The sequence below is a fragment of the Phyllobates terribilis genome, unplaced genomic scaffold (assembly GCF_046119375.1).
Source record: "Phyllobates terribilis strain yellow unplaced genomic scaffold, ASM4611937v1 Scaffold_2__4_contigs__length_985480577, whole genome shotgun sequence".
Lineage (NCBI taxonomy): Eukaryota > Metazoa > Chordata > Amphibia > Anura > Dendrobatidae > Phyllobates > Phyllobates terribilis.
The window spans coordinates 536,041,436-536,063,969 of NW_027362762.1; the positions used below are offsets into that span (position 1 = coordinate 536,041,436).

The 22,534-nt window shown below is 45.7% G+C and overlaps 1 protein-coding gene across 7 annotated transcripts in view; it reads right to left on the reverse strand.

The window, feature by feature from the left end:
* The window catches only part of SYTL1 (synaptotagmin like 1), a 295,599-nt gene that overhangs the window by 214,936 nt on the left and 58,129 nt on the right, over nt 1-22,534 (reverse strand). For 6 of the 7 annotated variants that reach the window (XM_073666184.1, XM_073666188.1, XM_073666187.1 and 3 more), the window contains one exon: nt 21,973-22,185. In XM_073666184.1, the coding sequence (XP_073522285.1) occupies nt 21,973-22,091 (119 nt within the window). In that variant the 5' untranslated portion in view covers nt 22,092-22,185. Of the gene's footprint in view, nt 1-21,972; nt 22,186-22,285; nt 22,325-22,534 lie in introns of those variants that run through there. The other variant, XM_073666185.1, reaches the window with a different exon arrangement.

Consider the following 22,534-nt stretch of genomic DNA (forward strand, 5'->3'; position numbering starts at 1 on the left):
GAAAACAGACTAGAAGTCACAGGTACAGGAAAAGGCCCTGGGTACTCAGCCCCCAGGGTGGCGGACAGACTAGAGTCAGGACAGGACCTGGCACTTCAGTTGCAAAAGACAAACTGAGTGGAAGTGTTGCTCAGGTACCTCCTACTGGGTGGAGGGGGTTTAAGTATCCAGTGACTCACAGCAATCGGCTGGGGACACATTAGGACTGTGCACACAGTAGCTATAAGAAACAAGCAGAAAGCCGCGCCGACGCCATAAGCAATCAGACAAGAGACATGGACACAGCAGGTACTGGAGCAAAGAGTGCAGCATGGACTGACAGGTAAGATTGCGGTCTTGCATGGTGGGAGGTGGTGCACCATGCAAGCATGCCACCAGGGATGTTACACCATACATTGTGCCCCATAAAGTGTAGTGACCCCATACATTTCTCCTGGTGACACACACCCAGTAAATTAAGTGCTCTCCCAGCTACAATAATGCCAAACATGTGGCCGCTTACTGCAGTTTAGGCACAGTGGGGCTCAGAAGGAGGGAGCATTTGGATTTGGAAGCTCAGAATTCACAGGATTTTATTTAAGGGGAAGGGAGCTGTCGCTTTTCCAGAGTCTTTGTTCTGCCAGCAACGTGGGAAACTCCTACAGTCCCAGTGACAGATGACGGACCTGAGAGGGGGCTGGGTTTGTGTGGGATAAATTAGGGTTTTTATTGGTAACATTTTGGGGTACATAATTTTCGATTGCTTCCATCTTTTTAGGCGCACACAGATCTGTGGTCGTCCACAGTTGTGTGCTAAAGAAAAGCCTAAAATGATGGCACGCCGCCGGAACAGAGACCAGTCCAAATGGACTCTAGCAGCCTCATAAGTGAGTGGCTCCATCTGTGTTTTTTGTCTGAATTGCGGTTCTGGTGAATTTACACGGAAACCCCAACGTAAGCACTCAGCGGAGAGTGCAGGATAAACGTCAGCCGAGCCTTATTCCGATTTTTTTGGATGCAGAATGAAGAAATAGACAGCAGTTCCAGAATAGTTCTTATTTTTATTTTTTGTGTTTCACAGTGCGGTATAAGTGATAAGGCGGATTTATTTTTTGGGTCGGTGCGATTACAGCGATACCAGATTTATAAGTTTTTTTTTAGGTTTTGTTGTAACTTTTTTATTTTTTGGCGAACATCACTGTATGATGGCTTATTTTTTGCGGGACGAGTTGCAGATTTTTTTGGTACCATTTAGGGGCGCATAGCAGTTTTTGATCGCTTTTTGTTCAGATTTTTCAGACACAGAATGAACAAAAATCAGCAATTCAATTATTGTTTTTATTTTTTATTTTTTGCGCCGTTCGCCGTGCGGTAAAAGTGATAAGACAGACTTGTTCCTTAGGTCGGTACGATTACAGCGATACCAGATTTATATATTTTTTTATGCTTTGCTATGTTTACAGACTAAAAACAGATATAACTCTGTCTGAGAGTTTGTAAAGAGTTCACCAGCTGCTACTCCTCCTTGTGCCAGTTATGCACAACAGCGGCCGCAATGAATAATGCAGTGTGTGGAAGTAAAACAAGGAACTACTGGGCACTGTTATAAAAAAAATGGCTCAAAGATAGAGGCATGACTCCCAACTTTTGAAGAACAGAAAGAGGGACACATTATGCGGCGAGTGTAACACGTCATGGCAAATTTTGGCCACGCCGCTGGCCACACCCCAATCCATGCCAATTTACCATTTCTTTCTACCCTGGCAGGATGAGATGTCAGAGGGATTTTGATAGTGAGGGACATTCAGCAGACGCCCGAGACTGCAGGGCATAGACCCAAATCTGGGACTGTCCGCTGTATCCAGGATGGTTGGGACTAGAGATGAGTGGATGGATTTACGGGACTCCGGTCCAGCGTCCAGATCAGTGCTACCTGGCTTCTGGATAGGAGACCGTGAATCTCTAATCTTCCGGCGTCCCCGTTGCAGCTTTTGATCACCCAGGGCTGCACAACATTATCTGTTCGTCCTGCTCATCTCTAGTTGGGACCTGTGGATTATTTTTTTTGTTCCTTCAGTCAGTCGGAGTCGCCAGAACTTTCTCATCTTTATGTAGCGTCACTATATCACATCTGACTTTTTTGTGTCTGTAAGGCTGTGTTCACACGTTGCAGAAATACTGTGTTTTTTGTTTTCAGCAGATGTCCGCATAGTTTTATAGGAACAAAATAAATATTTTTCTTCACCTCAGTATACAGGCACCATAAAAAATACATTGTTGTATACAATGGATTTTTATGGAAGCTTCTGGCATTATTGCCTGCAATGTAGAGTCAAGATAACCAAATTCTCATACTTCTGTCATTATGGGCTGTAGCTCAGTGGATAGAGCAGCAGCCGATGAACATTGGTATGCAAAATGTCACACTATGAAGTGAGTTTGTGTCCCTGATGAGAGCTGAGAAGAGGAGGTGAATACATAATTTAATTTATGCACTGAGAAAAGTTGAGCAGCCCTGCCCCCCCGAGGAGAAGGATATATGGAGCGATGACAACATCGGAGAGGTAAGTATAAGCCGGGAGCACAGCTGTGCCTGGACAGGACAGTCCTGCTGAATACGGGATACTTGAGAGTTATGATAGAGATACGGTTACTTTATTGAGGGTACGCATTTTACAGCAGTATAGGTACCTTCATCAGGCCAGATTTGTGTCTGATGATGGCACCTGCATTGTGCTGAAATGCTTAGCCTCAATAAAGTGACCATACCGTTACCCGTTGCGTCAAGGGCGGACATATCATTGGTGCAACCTATGCGGTCGCACAGGGGCGCAAAAGGTAAGAGGGGGTCCATGTCCACCTCCAAAACATGTGAAATGGATGAGATATTGAGCTGCAAATGGCCCCTATTTTGTACTTGCACAGGGGCCCTCTTCTGTATGTGTCCGCCAGTGCCGTGAGTTGTCTATTTTCCAGCTGCGCCATGGGCTTCCTTGTTTTTCTTTGATAACCTGCAGTTTTCTAATAAAGGCTCCCAAGTTTACCATCTTTGTACTCCTATTAAACATTTCCAGGGGATAACTCTGAAAGGACAATACATATCAATACAGAAATATTGCAATGTATTGTCCAAGAGTTTGGACAAACACGTCTACATCCTTTAAGGGACTAAGAAATGGAAAAAAAAATAACAAAATTGAAAATTTTTTAAAAAAAGTTGCTATCCAACACACCAGAATTTGTCATCATTGCCAGCTCTTTGCCAATCTCACGCACGCGCACGGCTTTCTTTACTCACGTCATTGTGCCTCTGAAGCCGGATGTAAGCTTCCTGGCTTCAAAGGCACACTGCGCATGTCCGGAAGTGAAGAAGACGGCTTCTTCACTTCCAGACATGCACAGTGCTCCTCGAAAGCTGAGAGGTGTACACCCGGATTTAGGGGCGCATGGATGAAGAAAGCGAGAATCACACCCACAGGGGCGTGAAAACATGCTGAGTGGGACGAATAGTCTGATTAAACAAATGCCCCATTGACTAGTCAAAAGGTTAATTTGCATATAAAAAGCAGAGTTAGCAAAGATTTTTTTTAAACATGTATTTAGGTGTCAAACACTATAAAGGGTTGGTTAGGTAGCGAATTTATCAAGAAATATACAAATGCTGGTGGATTGGAGGACATGGAGGACCTGTCATTCTCCCTTTAAAAAAACAAACATTTGTTTCTTAAAATATCTAAACAATATATAATCATAATTGGTATCATAATTAGTATAATCGTAACTTAGCTGTCCTATTGAAATCTGGCATAATTTATTCTACAAAGTGGAATAGAGAAGGTCCCATTCTTGGGAGCCAATGCCTTTACTTCCTGAATTGTCTTACTGAGAAAAAGTTCAGTGGGGTTTCTCTGTTGAGCTCAACTTGCCTAATCTCACTGAAGAGCTATTACAAGTTGACCTGAGCACAACAGACATGTGTAATTATTGACACCTTTGAGCTCTCATTGCCATACAGGGAGCAGAGGTGACAGTGCTTTGAGAGCAAGACAGTTGATTGAAGGGTTTGTAAAGTGACACAGTTATATTTAGCTGCACTGAATCTCCCTCCCCATGTACTACCAAGAGATGAAAGCTCTAAGGTGCCAGTAATCACACTTATGTTTGTTGTGTTCACAGCAACATGCAATTGCTCTGCCTTGAGATCTGTGGCACCCCAGGGGTCCGGTTGCCACAGTGGCATTGCCTCCCTTACAAGAGGTGATGCCATGTCTGGAAGCAAGGGGTCCCCTAATCAGGTATACTAGCATGCAACACTTTCCTGGCTCCAGACCAGCAAGGGGAGCTCCTCCCCTTAGCAACTGGAATCTGGAGGTGGGGTTAGTTAGAGTTAGTGAGGAGTTGAATACAGGACAGTGATGAGGAAAGACCTGGGGAGTGGAGATGCAGGGCAGTTCACCCCAGAGAGAAGCGTAGGAGAACCAGACACCGGAGTCCGAGGTTGTGGGGCACTGAAGGCCCAGCAGCAGAAACCGGAGGGCAGGAGACTGCAGGTCTCCTGGCCCCATCAGACGCCCGGAGGCTCAGCAGCACATAGGGCCCAGCACCGCCACGTGGGAGCGACACTCCAGGAAGGCCCGAGCTGCCGGCCATACGGGTGAGCACAAAGACGTTTTACTTAGGGATGAGGGCCACAGCACAGCTATAAGCAGCAGGGCCGAAGAGATTAGCGTAAAGGGAAGGCCTCCAACTTCACCTGGCGAGGTGGATTCCCAACTTGCTTCCAGGCCGCCCGGACCTCTACTACCAGCTAGTACCCGTGCCCCGGTCTGCCTAAGCACCGCAAGTAAAGATAAGAGGAAACCGCTATTAAGTTGTGGACTGATTATTAACTGCGCCATCCCCTGCACTACACTGAACAGCAACATCTATCACATCACCACTTCCTGCCCTGGAGCTAAGCTCTGCCTGTGGAGAGCTGAACCAACTCCGCTGCGTCATCATCAGCTCCAGAGGATCTGCACCGCAGCGGCGGCTCCATATAGCCTCATACCACAGGTGGCGTCACGAACATTATATATATAAAACTTTAATTCCCCTTTTCTCAACATCTCCTTTTATTGACCGCCCTGGGACACGGACCGGGTCACCGCCACTGTGACACCCCCAGCACCGACCGGCCCGGCTACCGAGTACCCCACGACCCAGGGGGCGCGTCAGATCCAGGCTGTTTAACATTACATGTCACACAGGAGTACCCTGATTTAACCTATTATGGGTGTGTGTTTTCTTACACTTGTGCGTTGTGCTTGTTTATGATTGGTCAATGTCATACAAGGGGAAGGAGTACATGCCCACAATGAAAATACTGTCATGATGCCTACTTGAACTTAATGAAAATTAATTAGCTGACAAATACCTTATCAACTAATACCATAAATACCAAATTTGGGAGGAAAAAGGAGTGCTTCTTATAATCAGATGGCATGTTACCTGGGAGGGCTGTGGAGCGGGGTCACAGGAGCCGGGGTCGCTGATTTAAGAAGTCGGCGGCAGGAGGAGTGGGGTGATACTGCTGGCACCGTCCTCTCAGAAGATGTCGGTGAGCGGAGGTCCCCTCTCCCATATATATCCCTGCAGTGGGCCTCGGGAAAATGGAGGTGATTTCAGTGAGTTCACCGCAGTTCAGGGTCCCGCTCTCGCTGCATCGAGTGATTCTTCTTTGCTCTTCAACGTGAGCGGTCGACTCAATCCACCACTCATGGTGATGAGCAAATGTCAACACAGATGGATTACGGCGTGGGACACTATGGATTCTTTCAACTTAGGACAGGTGAGGAATATTGTTTTTTTTAATTTTATTCTTAATTTTACACTTGTTGTAGACAGCAAGGGCTGAATACAACTCTCAACATTGTTCCCTGCTGGTGCTGATCTTAGTGCAAGCATTGGACAATGATAAGAGCTGCTTCCGGTACCTGGAGCCGGGGAACTGGACAGGTGTGTCACAGTTACATGTCACACTGATGACACACTGATGTGATCCATGTGTCATCAGTGTGCACGTGTGTAGGACGTTTTGCGACCCGTGCAGCATGCAAAAAACAGACATGTCAGCGTATTTTGCCCACGGACACATGGTCCGTGGAAACACACTGACATGTGCGCAGACCCATTCATTTGAATGGGTTTACATGTGTGTCTCCATTACGTGTGAAAACTGTCACCACACATACAGGAGACGCAGACCTGTGAAGGAGGCCTTAGGCAGTGCAGAGTGGAAAAGAATCCGCTGCTCTACCGATGTGATGTCAGCGGAAGCCACTGAACTACTGACAGGAGCTGCCTGTGACTGCTCTGTGCTGGCAGAGATTGACCGCCTTGCAAAACAGGCAGGTAGTTAACAATTACTTGTCTGTTAGTTTTTTGGCCCGCAGTAAAAAAATTCAATAGTCCTGTATAATCCCTTTAAGTGTAGCATTCACCCCATGCCTGTGTGCAGTTTCTGCTTCTCTACAGTACTATCAACATCTGCCTGTGTCTTTTTACATCAGTGTTAGCTGGTTTCTAGGAGAGCTCAACTCTACTGCATTCCGCCACAATGGAGTTTGTAATTACTAAGCTATGCAGAGAGGAGACACAATCTGCGCTGTTTGTTGCCTGCTGCTGACAGATCAGTAATTTGAAACTGGATTTGCTGTTCTGTTGATGCATACAGCAGAGGAGCAGCTTCTCTCATACATATCAACAGAGCAGCATTTGGAGCTTCACATCACTGATTTTTCAGCAGCAGGCAACAAACAAATCTCAATTCATCCAAGTTCCTCTATACACAACCCTATCCTGCACTATATCATTCATCTCAGCCCCATATAAATAGCCAAGTCCTGCAGTATAACACTGCTTTTAGCCCCTCTATAGGCAGCCCCATGCTGCAGTATATCACTTATCTCAGCCCCATTCTGCACTACATCACTCCTGTTAGTTACCAGCACAAACACCGCTGCTTCCTGGTATGAGCTATGCACTGTAATGAAGGAGGCTCCACTCCTTCCCATGATATCATCTCTCAGAGGAGCAGCTTAGTTCCAGGCATGTAGAGCAAAACTATGAAGCCTGAAGCCATGAAGCGAGACTGAACTATAGCAGTATTGTTCAATGGGCGACTGGAGGGGCATACTTTGGGGGATGATATGTGTAATAACGGGTCAGAGTTAAAACTGAGGTTTATTGGCACAAAATGAATAAATATGTGTGTACATTATTATAAGACCACATTGTAATTTTGCGAATACCCCTTTAACTGATACTTTGTGGGAAATCGTTTCCTACAATCAGATAAACTTTATAGTTGTTTGTCCACAGGCATTATGCCTACAAAGGAGCAGTCCGGTCTCCTGACCTGCCTGTTTTATTTTCCATAAAATAACAATTTTGGACATCTTTTATTCGAATTTTACATGAGTCATTTCTATGTTGTTGATCCTGTAAAAGTATGTATAAATTGCGAACAGTGTGTTACCGTTCCCTTGTTAATAGGGTATGACTCGCCCCCAGGGCCGTGGGGTACTCGGCAGCCGGACCTTATGGCTGCTTTTGGGGGAGATCACGGTGGCTGGACCAGTCCATGACCCAGGGCGGTCAGTGCAAAAAGAGGATATTTATAGGGGATTTGTCGTGACGCCACCTGTGGTGTCTGGTGAGGATCACCAGCGCTGCGACAGTCCTCTGAGACAGATGATAGGGCAGCTTGAGATGGAACGGCTCCCCACAGGTGGAGCAGGCCTCAGGGCAGTGTAGATAAATGAAGGTGCGCTGGGCGCTGTAGTGCAGGGAGGGAAATGGCACCGGAGAAATAAAGGAGCGGAGGCAGCTCAGTGCAGTCATCCAAGATTTACTCACAGTTCTTAGACAGTCCACAGGTGCACTCTACTGGTGCAAGCCTCCCGCGTCGCACTGCGTTCACCGGGCAGGGGTTCAGTCCTTCCTCAGGCAGTTCGGGTGTACCTGGCGGAACCCCACTTTCTTACGTACCTCTCTAGACTGACTTCACGCTGGGTCTTACTCCCTCCTGCCCTGCGCTTCCCACTGTGAATCCTGTTCGGGTGCTGCGAGGTCCCCCCTGTCCGTCGGTGTTGCACAGACCTGCTTGACCTTACTAGGATTGGAGCGGGGTTCGGCTTCCGGCTATAGAAGTCAGAAGCCTCCGTTTTTTCCAGCCGAGGCTTGAAGCTGCACGACTGGGCCAGGGGCCGGTCCCCTTCTTAAGGCCTAGATCCTCCTGACACTTGGCAGGTTCGGGGTGTACGGGTGCCGCCCGCACTCGCTGTACTCCCCTAGGATCCCTTCTGTAAAACGGAGCCTACTCCCTTCTCCCCTCCTGGGCCTCAGTCCTAGGCCATTGTAGTGGAGCAGAGCTCCTACAGAGACTCTGCTCCCAGACTGTTCCTCTGAACTGTCCCTACTCAACCAACCAACTATTTTAAGATGTCTATCTTTTTATATATCTACTGTATGAGTGCTCCCATAAACTACTTCCTCCACCCACACCCACTACTGGTTCCCCCTAACTTTTGGTTCCCCCCACCCCAGCCAGGATCAGAGCTCAGCAGAAAACTACATTGCGTCTTGCTCCTCCGGCTGGCCTGGGGTAGTGTAGTGTTGGATGTAGGTGTTGGGGTTCTGTGCAACGCTCCCTCCTTACCTGAGAGAAGGGAGACACCACACCTCTTGGTGACGTGCAGTACCTCTGTGGCGACCGAACCCTCAGGGGCGCCACAGGTACATGAATGCGGGCTGAATTGAAGAGACTTACACCTCGACAGGTGTAGCAGGTTGAGGAGGTGCTGGAGCGGTACCAGGAAGTCTTTGCTCGCCATGAGGATGATTTTGGTTGCACCGAAGCCATTACCCACGAGATTCCCACGGGGAGCGCTGCCCCAGTGCGGGAGAGATACCGGCAGATACCTACCCAGATGTATAAAGAGGTTAAGGAGATGCTAGCCCATATGCTACAGAATGGTGTGATACGGGAGAGTCAGAATCCGTGGGCAGCCCCGATTGTCCTGGTCCAGAAGAAAGATGGGACCCTGCGGTTCTGTGTGGACTACAGACGACTAAATGCCTGTACAGTACGGGACTCTTACTCACTACCCCGAATCGAAAAGTCCCTGTCGGCCTTAGGGAAGGCAAGATACTTCTCCTTGGATATGGCCAGTGGGTACTGGCAGGTGCCCGTGGCCGAACATGACCGTGTGAAGACTGCGTTCATATTACCCATGGGACTGTTCGAGTTTAATCGGATGCCCTTCGGCCTGACTAACGCCCCCGGGACGTTCCAGCGTCTGATGGAGAGGTGCCTGGGCGATTTAAACTTCGACGTGACACTGATTTACCTTGACGACATAATTGTCTATGCCGCCACCTTCGAGGAGCACCTCCAGTGACTGGAGCAAGTAATGAGTCACCTACAGAGTCATGGCCTAAAGGTGAAGCCCCAGAAGTGCCACCTGTTCCGCAAACAGATCGAATATCTCGGTCATACTGTGTCCGGGGAAGGAGTCAGGCCCACCCAGGAAAAGGAGGCCGCCATACAGGAGTGGCCTACCCCGAAGACAGTGAAGGATGTTCAGGCCTTCCTGGGACTTGCCGGGTACTACCGAAGATTCGTGAAGAACTTCACCCGCATAGCCAACCAATTGCTGGAGCAACTTAAGGGTGTGCCGGCGGGCTCCAAGTGTTAGAACCCTCCTGTTAGTTTTTTCTATTTTGCTGGTCACATGACTTTTTGCCTATTTAATCCAGCTCCGCCCTCCTGGCCTTGCTGGACTTCAGTGTTACATTTACTCTTAAGCTAGCCAGGTGCCTTGTACCTTACTCTGTAGTTTGCTTGGTCTTTTGACCACTTGTACTTCTGTTTGTTTGTTTGTCTCTGCTCTGCTACAATTTCTGCTAGGAGGTGTCCAACTATATCCCAGTCATTAGTTCTTGTAGGGACCCCTCCCTTATATCTATAGGTCTGTGTTCAGACTAGCCGAGGACTTAGGCGGGTCTGTTCACAAGGAACAGGTCCCCCGCTGCATCGTAGGGAATCAGCTTAGTCCTATTGTAGGGACAGTTTTCCTATTTTTCCTTAGTGTTTGTAGCAGTTTATAACAGTAAGTCCAGCCCAAAAATAAAACACTCTAAGGAAAGAAATCTTGATTTCAGCATGGTGTCGGTTCAGGAGTTGGCTCAATGCCTGCAGGGACTGTCTTTGGAGGTGGCCGAGCTCCAGCAACACGTGAGTAGCTGTCCTGGAGCGCATTTTGTCGAACCGAAGGTAGGACTGCCAGATTTTTTTTATGGTAAACGGCAAGATTTTTTTTCCTTTAAAAACGCTTGTTTATTATATTTTCGTTTAAGACCCAGATCCTCTGGGAATGAATCACAGCGCATTGGGCTTATAATGTCACTTTTGCGCAAAGAACCACAGGGATGGGCCTTTTCTCTACAACCTAATGATCCGTGTTTTAGATCTGTGGAAGATTTTTTTTCTGCTATGGGGTTGTTGTATGATGATCCTGATCGAGTCTCATCTCCTGAAACTGAATTAAGACGTTTGAAGCAGGGATCAGGTGATGTGGAAAATTATTGTACATACTTCAGAAGATGGTCGGCTGAAGTGGAATGGAATGACTCAGCATTAAAATGTTTGTTTCTTGATGGTCTAGGTGAAAGGGTTAAGGATCTGCTGATTGCCTTCCCAAAACCTGGAACCTTGCAGGAGGCAATGCAATTAGCCATACGTGTGGACAGGAGACTGCGTGCTAGGAGTAATGAAGAGAAATCTACTGCTATGGCAGCTCCTAGTTTTCAGAGGGTCTGTTCGGAGGGTGGAGAACCGATGGAGATTGGGGCGATGTCTCCCCACTCTCAGGAAAAAGACCGCAGGTTTGCTAAAGGATTGTGTTTTTATTGCGGTAAATCTGACCACTTTATTAAGAACTGTGTGCTTCGTTTGAACAAAGAAAAAAAAAAAGAGGTCAGTTACGCCCGTATAGCTTGTTTAAACTCAAAAGGAGTATTTCTTACTGGAAGCACCTCATTCCAGGATGAGTTGATTGAATTTTGAGTATTTGTGGATTGTGGTTCTACACTCAATGTGATTGATGAGGGTTTTTTGGAAAAATTTAAATTAGAATCCAAACTTTTGTCATCTCCTATTTCTGTGGTTGCTGTTGATGGCTCTCCCTTGAAGAGTATTACTCACAAGATTTTTGAATTTCCCCTCACCATTAATGGTATCCACCAAGAGAATTTGGATTTGGCGGTATTAAATAATTTGCCTGCTCCAGTGGTTTTGGGGTTACCTTGGTTAAAATTGCACAATCCTGTACTGGACTGGTCTACCAATGATATTAAGTCTTGGAGTCCTAAGTGTTATGATAGATGTTGCAACGGTCGCATTGCTGCTGTGGAAAGAGGGGAATTACCTGTACCTATTCAGGATTTTGGAAGGTTTTTTCTGAGGATGAGTCGCAAGTTTTGCCTCCTCATAGGGACTATGATTGTACTATTGAGTTTGTCCCTGGAGCAACTCTTCCCAAGAGTCGCTTATTTAATCTTACTATCCCTGAGAGAAAGGCCTTGGAGGAATACATACAGACAAGCTTGGCCGCCGGTCACATTAGGCCTTCTAAGTCACCTGTGGCTGTTGGATTCTTTTTTTGTAAAAAAAAAGGACCGCGGTTTACGTCCATGTCTGGACTTTCGCGAAATTAATAAAATTACAGTACGCAATTCATACCCACTGACATTAATTCCAGACTTGTTCAACCAGGTAGTGGGGGCCAAGTGGTTCTCTAAGATTGATCTCCGGGGGGCATACAATTTGTTACGTATGAAGGAAGGTGATGAGTGGAAAACTGCTTTTAACACTCCAGTGGGTCATTTTGAGAATCTGGTTATGGCCTTTGGTCTTACCAACGCACTAGCGTTTTTTCAGAACCTTATTAATGACATCCTAAGACCGTTGATCGGTAAGAATGTGGTGGTGTATTTGGATGACATTTTGATTTTTGCGCCGGATCTGGAGTCTCATTGGCAGAGCGTACGTGAGGTATTGCAGTTGTTAAGCGACAATTCACTTTTTGCTAAGCTGGAGAAATGTGAGTTCGCTGTGCAGAGAATTAGTTTTTTGGGCTACATTATCTCCAGCGAGGGCTTTGAGATGGACCCGGTGAAGGTTCAGGCGGTTCAGGAATGGCCTAGGCCTATTGGATGGAAAACCAATACAGAGATTTTTGGGTTTCGCCAATTATTATAGAAAATTCATTAAGAATTTTTCTATAATTGTTAAGCCGCTGACCGATCTCACCAGGAAAGGTGCGAATACTGTCCAGTGGACTACTGAGGCCATTGAAGCTTTTGTGTATCTCAAGGAGAGGTTCAGTTCTGCCCCCATCCTTATGCAGCCTGATGAGACCAAGCCTTTTTTGGTCGAGGTTGATGCTTCTTCGGTGGGGTCGGTGCTGTTTTGTCTCAGGAAAACAAGGATGGAGTTCATCCCTGTGCTTTTTTTTTCAAAAAAATTTTCTGAGACCGAACTTAATTACGATGTCGGTAATCGGGAATTGCTGGTGATTAAACTCGCATTTGAACATTGGCGTCATCTCTTGGCAGGTGCTAAATTTCCCTTTCAGGTTTTTACTGATCATAAGAATCTGATCTATCTTGATGCTGCACAGCGCTTGGATGCCTGTCAAGCTAGGTGGGCACTTTTTTTTCCGCGGTTTAATTTTTCTGTTACTTACATTCCAGGTACCAAGAATGTAAAAGCTGATGCTTTATCTCGCAGTTTTTCTCCCATGGTTGGTACCGAGGAGGAGAGCATTTTACAGGAAGATGTTGTGATAGCAGCATTGGACTCCGTTTTGGAAGATGGGATTCTGAAAGCCCAGGAGGATGCCCCATCTAACACTCCCCATGGGAGGTTGTTTGTGCCTAGGAACTTTAGGAGAGATTTGTTTGTGGAGTGTCATGAGTCTCGGTTGGCAGGTCATCCAGGAATTTCGGAGACTAAGAGACTTGCAGGTCGCAGTTTTTGGAGGCCTGGGTGGCAGAAGGAAGTCATTAAGTGGGTGCGTCAATGTACTGTGTGTGCTAGATCTAAGTCTTCACATGCTCCTGCTGCGGGGTTGCTTTGCCCTCTGGAGGTTCCTAGTGCTCCTTGGACGCATCTTGCTATGGATTTTATTACTGACCTTCCTGCCTCTGAGGGTTTCACTGTTATCTGGGTGGTCGTGGACCGTTTTAGCAAGATGTCTCACTTGGTTCCCTTCATCAAACAGCCCTGCGCCAAGACACTCGCTAAGGCTTTTGCTAAAGAAATTGTCAGGCTCCATGGCGTTCCTACCGACATTGTTTCCGATAGGGGACCTCAGTTCGTGGCTCATTTTTGGCGTGCCTTTTGTGACAGGTTGGGAGTCCATTTGTCATTTTCATCTGGTTATCATCCTGAGTCTAATGGACAGACAGAAAGAAAGAACCAGGATGTTGAACAGTTTTTGCGTTGTTTTGTGGCTGACAATCAAGAGGGGTGGTCTGAGTTTCTGCCACTTGCTGAATTTGCTCTTAACAACCATACATCCTCTTCTGCTGGGTGTTCTCCTTTTTTTGTTGTACTGGGAGACATCCGTCGTTTGGGTCATTCTCCAAATTGGTATCGGCTGTGCCGGAGGAGGAGAATTTTTCCGGTGATTTGGAGAGAGTTTGGACTGATGTACGTCGTAACCTTCAAGAGGCTAACAAAAAATCCAAGAGGTACTTTGACAGGAAACGTCAAGAGGTTTTGTTTACTGTTGGTGACATGGTTTGGTTGTCCTCTAGGAATCTGCGGTTGAGGATTCCTTCTAAGAAATTGGGCCCGAAGTTTGTGGGTCCGTTTAAGGTGCTTCAGGTAGTTAACCGATCTGCTGTTAGGTTGGAGGTTCCTACCTCCTGGATCCGGTGTTTCATGTTTCCTTATTGAAAAAAGCTGATGTTTCTGATAGGGACGCCACTGTCTCTGTTCCTCCGGTGGAGGAAGACGGTGAATATGAAATTTCTCGCATTCTTTATTCTAGATGGCATAGCGGGAGATTGCAGTATCTCGTCGCTTGGAAAGGTTTCGGTCCCGAGGATAACTCCTGGGTAAGGGCGGAAGATGTCTCTGCTCCTAGACTTGTCGGAGCGTTTCACAGAAGGTTTCCTGATAGACCTGGGCCTGGAGGATCCGGAGGATCCTCATAGAAGAGGGGGTACTGTTTGAACCCTCTTGTTAGTTTTTTCTATTTTGCTGGTCACATGACTTTTTGCCTATTTAATCCAGCTCCGCCCTCCTGGCCTTGCTGGACTTCAGTGTTACATTTACTCTTAAGCTAGCCAGGTGCCTTGTACCTTACTCTGTAGTTTGCTTGGTCTTTTGACCACTAGTACTTCTGTTTGTTTGTTTGTCTTTGCTCTGCTACAATTTCTGCTAGGAGGTGTCCAACTATATCCCAGTCATTAGTTCTTGTAGGGACCCCTCCCTTATATCTATAGGTCTGCGTTCAGACTAGCCGAGGACTTAGGCGGGTCTGTTCACAAGGAACAGGTCCCCCGCTGCATCGTAGGGAATCAGCTTAGTCCTATTGTAGGGACAGTTTTCCTATTTTTCCTTAGTGTTTGTAGCAGTTCATAACACCAAGAATCAGGCGATTCGATGGGGAAGCAGCCAGGAAGAGGCCTTCCGTGCCCTAAAAATGGCCCTGACCGAGGCTTCAATACTTGCCTATGCGGATTTCTCCCAACCCTTCATACTCCACACTGATGGGAGCCTACATGGTCTGGGAGCCATGTTATCCCAAGTACAGGAGGGGAAAGAGCACGCGATTGCGTATGCCAGCCGCTCCCTTCACGACTCCGGAGGAGCCCGGATAATTATAGCTCTTTCAAATTAGAGTTGCTGGCTCGGGTTTGGGCAATGACCGAGAAGTTTGCAGAGTATTTGTCCGGGTCCGAAGTACTGGTGAGAACAGATAACAACCCGCTGGCCCACCTGGAGAATACAAAATTGGGGAGCCCTGGAGCAGCGGTGGGTGGCCCGCATGGCCAGGTACCGGTATAAGATCGCCTACCGGCTAAGGCAGAGAATACTCACGCCGACGCCTCTCCAGAGTGACATATGAACGGCCTAATCATGACCACGATGAAGATTTGGAGGCGGATGAGACCCCTAGCTTCCGAAATTTTGTGGGACCGCTGGCCGCGGCGCAGGGACAGATCAAGGAGACGTCGGAAGAACAAATGCTAGGGCGGCTAAGAGATGACTGGATCCGACTTCAACAGACTGACCGAGAAGTTGCTCAATTATGTCAATGGGTGGCTTTGCGGCAAGTCCCCAGTCGAGAAGAGAGGAGTACCCTGTCCCCGGGAGCACTGAAGATGCTGGGACAATGGGAAAGACTGTGTTTGCGAGACGGCCTGCTGTACCGACGGGTGCAGCTACTGCGAGAGTTCGGGACCACCTGGCAAGTGGTGATCCCAGAGAAGTTGGTCGGAGTAGTGGCTAAGGAGGCTCATGAACGAGGGGCTCACGTCAGACCAGAGAAGATGTTTTAGTGGTTGCAGAGGCTGGTGTATCATCCCCGACTGCGAGCAACAATAGAAGACACTTGTCGACGGTGTCGGAGCTGTGAGTTGGTTAAGCCCCCAGAGCAGCGGGTCCCCATACAAACTATTGTGATTTCTGCCCTCTTGGAGGTGCTGATGATCGACTATTTGACTGTTGGACCGGCGCATCTCGGGTATGAACATTGCCTGGTAATGACAGACCACTTAACAAAGTTTGCGGTGGTGACCCCGACCAGAGACCAGACCACCGAGTCAGCTGCGCAGGCCATCTGCTGAGACTTCATTCGGGTGTACGGCTGCCCAAAGAGGATTCATTCCGATCAAGGCGCCTGCTTCCAAGGTCGGGTGATGGAAGTGCTGCACTGGTTGTACAAGATTGAGAAGTCACGGACTACTCCTTACCACCCTCAAGGAAATGGGGCCTGTGAACGCTTTAATCGGACACTGATGCTCCGCACATTGGAGGAAGATCGGAAGGTACAGTACAGACCAAAAGTTTGGACACACCTTCTCATTTAAAGATTTTTCTGTATTTTCATGACTTTGAAAATTGTACATTCACACTGAAGGCATCAAAACTATGAATTAACACATGTGGAATTATATACTTATAAGTTTATCCGAGTCACCAGCCTCAGAAATCGCAGGTTAACAGCAGCTCAGATTAGAGACCAGGTCAATGCCACACAGAGTACTAGCAGCAGACACATCTCTACAACAATGGTTAAGAGGAGACTTTGTGCAGCAGGCCTTCATGGCAAAATAGCTGCTAGGAAACCACTGCTAAGGACAGGCAACAAGCAGAAGAGACTTGTTTGGGCTAAAGAGCACAAGGAATGGACATTAGACCAGTGGAAATCTGTGCTTTGGTCTGATGAGTCCAAATTTGAGATCTTTGGTTCCAACCACTGTGTCTTTGTGTGACGCAGAAAAGGTGAACGGATGGACTCTACATGCCTGGTTCCCACCGTGAAGCATGGAGGAGGAGGTGTGATGGTGTGGGGGTGCTTTGCTGGTGACACTGTTGGGGATTTATTCAAAATTGAAGGCATACTGAACCAGCATGGCTACCACAGCATCTCGCAGCGGCATGCTATTCCATCCGGTTTGCATTTAGTTGGACCATCATTTATTTTTCAACAGGGCAATAACCCCAAACACACCTCCAGGCTGTGTAAGGGCTATTTGACCAAGGAAGAGAGTGATGGGGTGCTACGCCAGATGACCTGGCCTCCACAGTCAGCAGACCTGAACCCAATCAAGATGGTTTGGGGTGAGCTGGACGGCAGAGTGAAGTCAAAAGGGCCAACAAGTGCTAAGCATCTCTGGGGACTCCTTCAAGAATGTTGGAAGACCATTTCAGGTGACTACCTCTTGGAGCTCATCAAGAGAATGCCAAGAGTGTGCAAAGCAGTCATCAAAGCAAAAGGTGGCTACTTTGAAGAACCTAGAATATAAGACATATTTTCAGTTGTTTCACACTTTTTTGTTAAGTATATAATTGCACATGTGTTAATTCATAGTTTTGATGCCTTCAGTGTGAATGTACAATTTTCATAGTCATGAAAATACAGAAAAATCTTTAAGTGAGAAGGTGTGTCCAAACTTTTGGTCTGTACTGTACGGTGGCCTGAGTTTGTGGCCTGTTGGTTAAATACCTGGCCTGTAGGTAACTATTTTGAACAGCAAACCGGTGTCAAAAACTTTGCTGACATACTGAAAAAAAAATTTAATGGAGGCCAGAAATGGCAGTATTTTCTGAAAACGTATATGTGATCCATGTGACAGAGAAAACACAGTTTTAAATACCTGGCCTGTAGGTAACTATTTTGAACAGCAATCTGGTGTCAATTGCTTCACTGACACACTGCAACAAATTTTTAAAGGAGGCCAGAAATGGCAGTATTTTCTGAAAACATATATGTGATCCGTGTGACGGAGAAAACACGGTTTTAAATACCTGGCCTGTAGGTAACTATTTTGAACAGCAATCTGGTGTCAATTGCTTCAGACACACTGCAACAAATTTTTAATGGAGGCCAGAAATGGCAGTATTTTCTGAAAACATATATGTGATCCGTGTGACGGAGAAAACACGGTTTTAAATACCTGGCCTGTAGGTAACTATTTTGAACAGCAATCTGGTGTCAATTGCTTCAGACACACTGCAACAAATTTTTAATGGAGGCCAGAAATGGCAGTATTTTCTGAAAACGTATATGTGATCCATGTAACAGAGAAAACACAGTTTTAAATACCTGGCCTGTAGGTAACTATTTTGAACAGCAATCTGGTGTCAATTGCTTCACTGACACACTGCAACAAATTTTTAATGGAGGCCAGAAATGGCAGTATTTTCTGAAAACATATATGTGATCCGTGTGACGGAGAAAACACAGTTTTAAATACCTGGCCTGTAGGTAACTATTTTAACAGTAATCTGGTGTCAATTGCTTCACTGTCACACTGCAACAAATTTTTAATGAAGATCAAAAATGGTAGTATTTTCTGAAAACGTATATGTGTTCCATGTGGCGGAGAAAACACCATTTTAAATAGCTGGATTTTTAGCGCTGTAATATGGAATGGACCGGGCTGTATTCTGCAGTGCCAACAAGCAAATGGCACAGAAAAACAGTGTTCTCTGGTTTGCTTTTTAAGCAAATAATGAGGATTAAGATCCAAAAAAAATTATTCCTGGCCCCTGAGACCTGGGCCTTTGTATAGAAATATCTAACAGCAGCAGAAGGCAGAACTGGAATGAAGCCTCTTGTGCTATATGCACTGCAGTCTGCTATATACCCTGCCTGCCTGCCTATATACACTGCCTGCCTGATATCTCTGCAGATGGATTAGTCCTCAGAAGGACTGTTTGTTGAGATGGATATGTGTCTCTAATATAGTCTGTACACCTACACTAACTAGAAACAAGCAAATCTCTCCCTAGCTCAGCAGCACCTCTACCTACACTGTCTGATTCCGGGGTAGACTGTGACGATCACGGCGGCGCTAGGTCTTATATAGACCTGATGACGCTGTGCGGCCAGCCAACCACTGTAATGCCACAACCAACATGGCTACGGCATTACAGTGAGTTGCAGGCAATCCCTGCATGTTCATTGGCTCTCTAAAGAGCGCCAAACATGCAGGGAGGAGACCCGAGCTCCCGCCGAGCAACCCCGGAAATACTCGGCGAGCACCGAGCATGTGGAGCAGTGAGATGCTCGGATGAGCACCGAGCAGTAGCAAACATGCTCACTCATACATTTCCGTCTCCATTTCTTAAAAAGTTGGAAGATATGCTCTTCTTTGACTGTGAGGTGATAGGACTTTTTCTATGGGGTGCCTGTTAATTCTATGTACGCCCCTGCTCAGGAGCATTATTACACTAGAGAGGGACTGAGGGTCAATATTGTAAAGAGGCACAATGGGGGGATCGTTATCATTTTTAGGGGAAGCAAAGAATCCTTATTATTATTAATATAAGAAAGCATAGGTGATATTTGTATTATTATAAGGAGGTATAGGGTCATCATTATAAGGGGTCAAGGGGGAGCATTATTAAAAGATGCACAGGTGAATTATTATAAGGTATCACATGTTCTGATTTGTACATACAGAACGGCCCTATGTGTAAAAAAGGCAGAAAGAAACATGGCTGATGCAGTTGGACAGTGCCAGAATCAGCCTAAATATACCAACTCCGAAGAACATGATAAAAAGGAGGAACAAGGAGCAAAATGGTAAAGAGCAATAGAAATTTTAATAATTAAGTTCAATAAATAAACATCATCACATAGGTAATATAGTCATAGCATTGAATGACAGAAAAGTGCATACTATCCGGAACACCCAGTACTCATAAGCTCATAACCCCCAGACCATTGCATTGGGTAAAGGCAAGGAAGATGGGAGAGAGCACGGCAGGCAAAAAAGAAGAAATCAAATATAAACCAGGGGTACACACAATATCCATTTAAGGCAGGAGTCTGCCATAATAACATGTAGCCCTGGTCAGTAAGTAACAAATGCCTTACCAAGGGATAGATGGAGAGCGCTGGGAAGGTGGTAAACCGTGGTAAGAAGGAGCCCCAACGTACGTTTCGCCTAGCAGTTTGTTGGCTTTCTCAAGAGGCTCTTGAGAGCCTTACTGACCAGGGCTACATGTTATTATGGCAGACTCCTGTCTTAAATGGATATTGTGTGTAGCCCTGGTTTATATTTGATTTCTTCTTTTTTGCCTGCCGAGCTCTCTCCCATCTTCCTTGCCTTTACCCAATGCAATGGTCTGGGGGTTATGAGCTTATGAGTACTGGGTGTTCCGGATAGTATGCACTTTTCTGTCGTTCCATGCTATGACTATATTACCTATGTGATGATGTTTATTTATTGAACTTAATTATTAAAATTTCTATTGCTCTTTACCATTTTGCTCCTTGGTTCTCCTTTTTATCATGTTGTGATTTGTGTAGAGGTGGTAGAATGTGAGTAGGGTCCTAGAAAATCAGTAAAGTGAAGATGTTTGTGTGTTGCATTTTACAGGGACGAGTTATGGATGGAAGAAGAGGCATGGTGGTCTGGACTAAATGCACAATACACACATATATGGTCTGCAGAGCACTGGTTTAAAACTGATATTACCATTATATGGTCATAGTATGGTGGTAATATCAGTCTTAGTGCAGCGTTTTTGGTTAAAGTAGTTGTCCATGCTTGAAGTTAAAGTCTGCAGTGACTCTATGTGATTGCAGAACTCTGACTCCTCGCAGAGCTCGTACGCTGCAAGGATTCTCAGGTGCTGGCACTGGGAGTTGGTGATCATGTACAGTGGCGTAACTTGAACAGCATGGGCCCTAAAGCAAAAGCTCTAATGGGGTCCCCAATTATTGCAAGTCTTTAATAGCATTGGTCTTTTCATATAGGACAAAACGACTTTTGGGGCTTCCTTGGCTTGGGGGACAAGGGTGTGATTCCAACCTCGCACCTACTGTAGTTACGCCCCTCATCATGTGACCACAAGTATGCCATTTGAATACATGCGGTCACATGATAATTAGGTGTGCATGGCCTCGCTCATTACAAGCGAAATTAGCAAAGCCAAGTACTGTTAGTCGGAATGTGGCAGGAGGTTTGAAAATCGGTCACATGACAGCCGCTCCCAATGCCGGCATGGGAGAATCCTCAAAGTGGGCGTTTAGAGGATTCAGAAATCTGAAGTTACATAGACGTTAACCTCAACCCCGTTAACGATCAGTACAGTGGTATTATCAATATTGTATATGCTGGTAAAATTTGGTTATGGTTTGTTGTTATTTGTAATATTTGTAATATTATTATTTTTATATTATAATTATTTAATCTTATATAGCAATATTGTTGGTATTATTAGAAATATTTGTCTTGATTTCCTCCATGCAGGGTAATATTAGTAATATATCCCCATCTGGTGCTCAGGGACGGGGACAGCATGGGCCTGTGTGATTTCAAATGTCTGCCTGCCTGCCACTGCAGGCACCCTGTCTATTTTCTCCCCCGCACCCACATATCTTTGCAGTTTACATACTCCCTTGAAGAATCCTCAACACTGAGGAGGAAGTGCATAGGATGGGTGACAAATTTTTGATGTACTTTCCAGGCAGTGCCACACTTGGGTACTGCCTTGTTAGGGCAGGAGCAACACATAGGGCATGATAGAGTTATATAGAAACCACTCCTTAAACATTTGCTTCTGCTGCCCAATTTGGAGGAATGTGTTTCATCATGGCATATTGGTGAGATTGAACCTTTTTATACGAGCACTGGTATTTTGAGCACATGCACTTTATGCAGTTACAGTAAGGTGGTCCTTGTGTTTTTTTTATTCTAGATTGTTCTTCTTTTAAGAGTACCATTAAAAGTTATATTTTGTTGTATCTACAATATCTACCTCTCCTTGCTGATAATAGACATTTGCAAACTGAGAGTTCAATTGAGATATCTGATTCTAAATCAGATTGTAGCTGATTGTTTCCATCATTCTACTGTTGGAGAAAAGGTGAACAACACATTTGTGTCCTGGATGTCGGCTCTTATCAGCTCTACTGTGAATCAATCTGAACTCTGGTCCCATGGAATCCCAAAATGAGTGTCCAGTGCTTTAAATTCTCTGTGCTCCGGAAATCTGCCTTTCATAGAGAACACTGACCTTCTGGACATGAGTTCCAACCTATTACATACAAGTGTGTACGCATTCTAATACCTAGAGAGAAGTAAATTGTGAAAATAATAGACCCCTCTTTTAAATGAGATTACACATATAGAAAAGTGACTTATATCTAACTTTTGGATAAAAATTGTATTTTTCCACAGTTACAAATTACTTACAGTATTCGCTGTTGGTCCTTTTCCCTTAGCTGTGTATCTCGTTCCAAAACTTGAGTTATTGCTCTTTGTTCCTCTCCTGTCAAGAAACTAAGATCCAGAAGGTCTCCACTATCATCCATTCTTTGCCCACATTGGTCACACTAGCAGCGAGGGGTGCAATTCAATCACAACAGCTGAGTACCATGGGTAGTATGATGAATACCTACTTGGCACCTAGAGAGGTAAAAAAGATAAGGAAAAAGATATCTTGAAGGATACATGAGACAAAATAAACAACGAATATAGAAACACAGTAGCAGGGCATATTACACACTGTGGGGGAGTACACTAGTTGCTGCTGCTTGGCGGTGCATATACAGGATGTATGTTTAATGCAAATACCACAAGACTTGAATAAGGAAGTGAAGAATTTTGGTCTGGCCAGAGAAAGTTTGCAGAAAAAAATAATTTCAGGCACCACTAAAACCATTTTGAACCAAATATTTTAAATATGGCTTGGATTTAAGGTCATGTTTCTCTTACTATGTGCTATTAGTGAATTTTACATAAGATCATAGTGGGG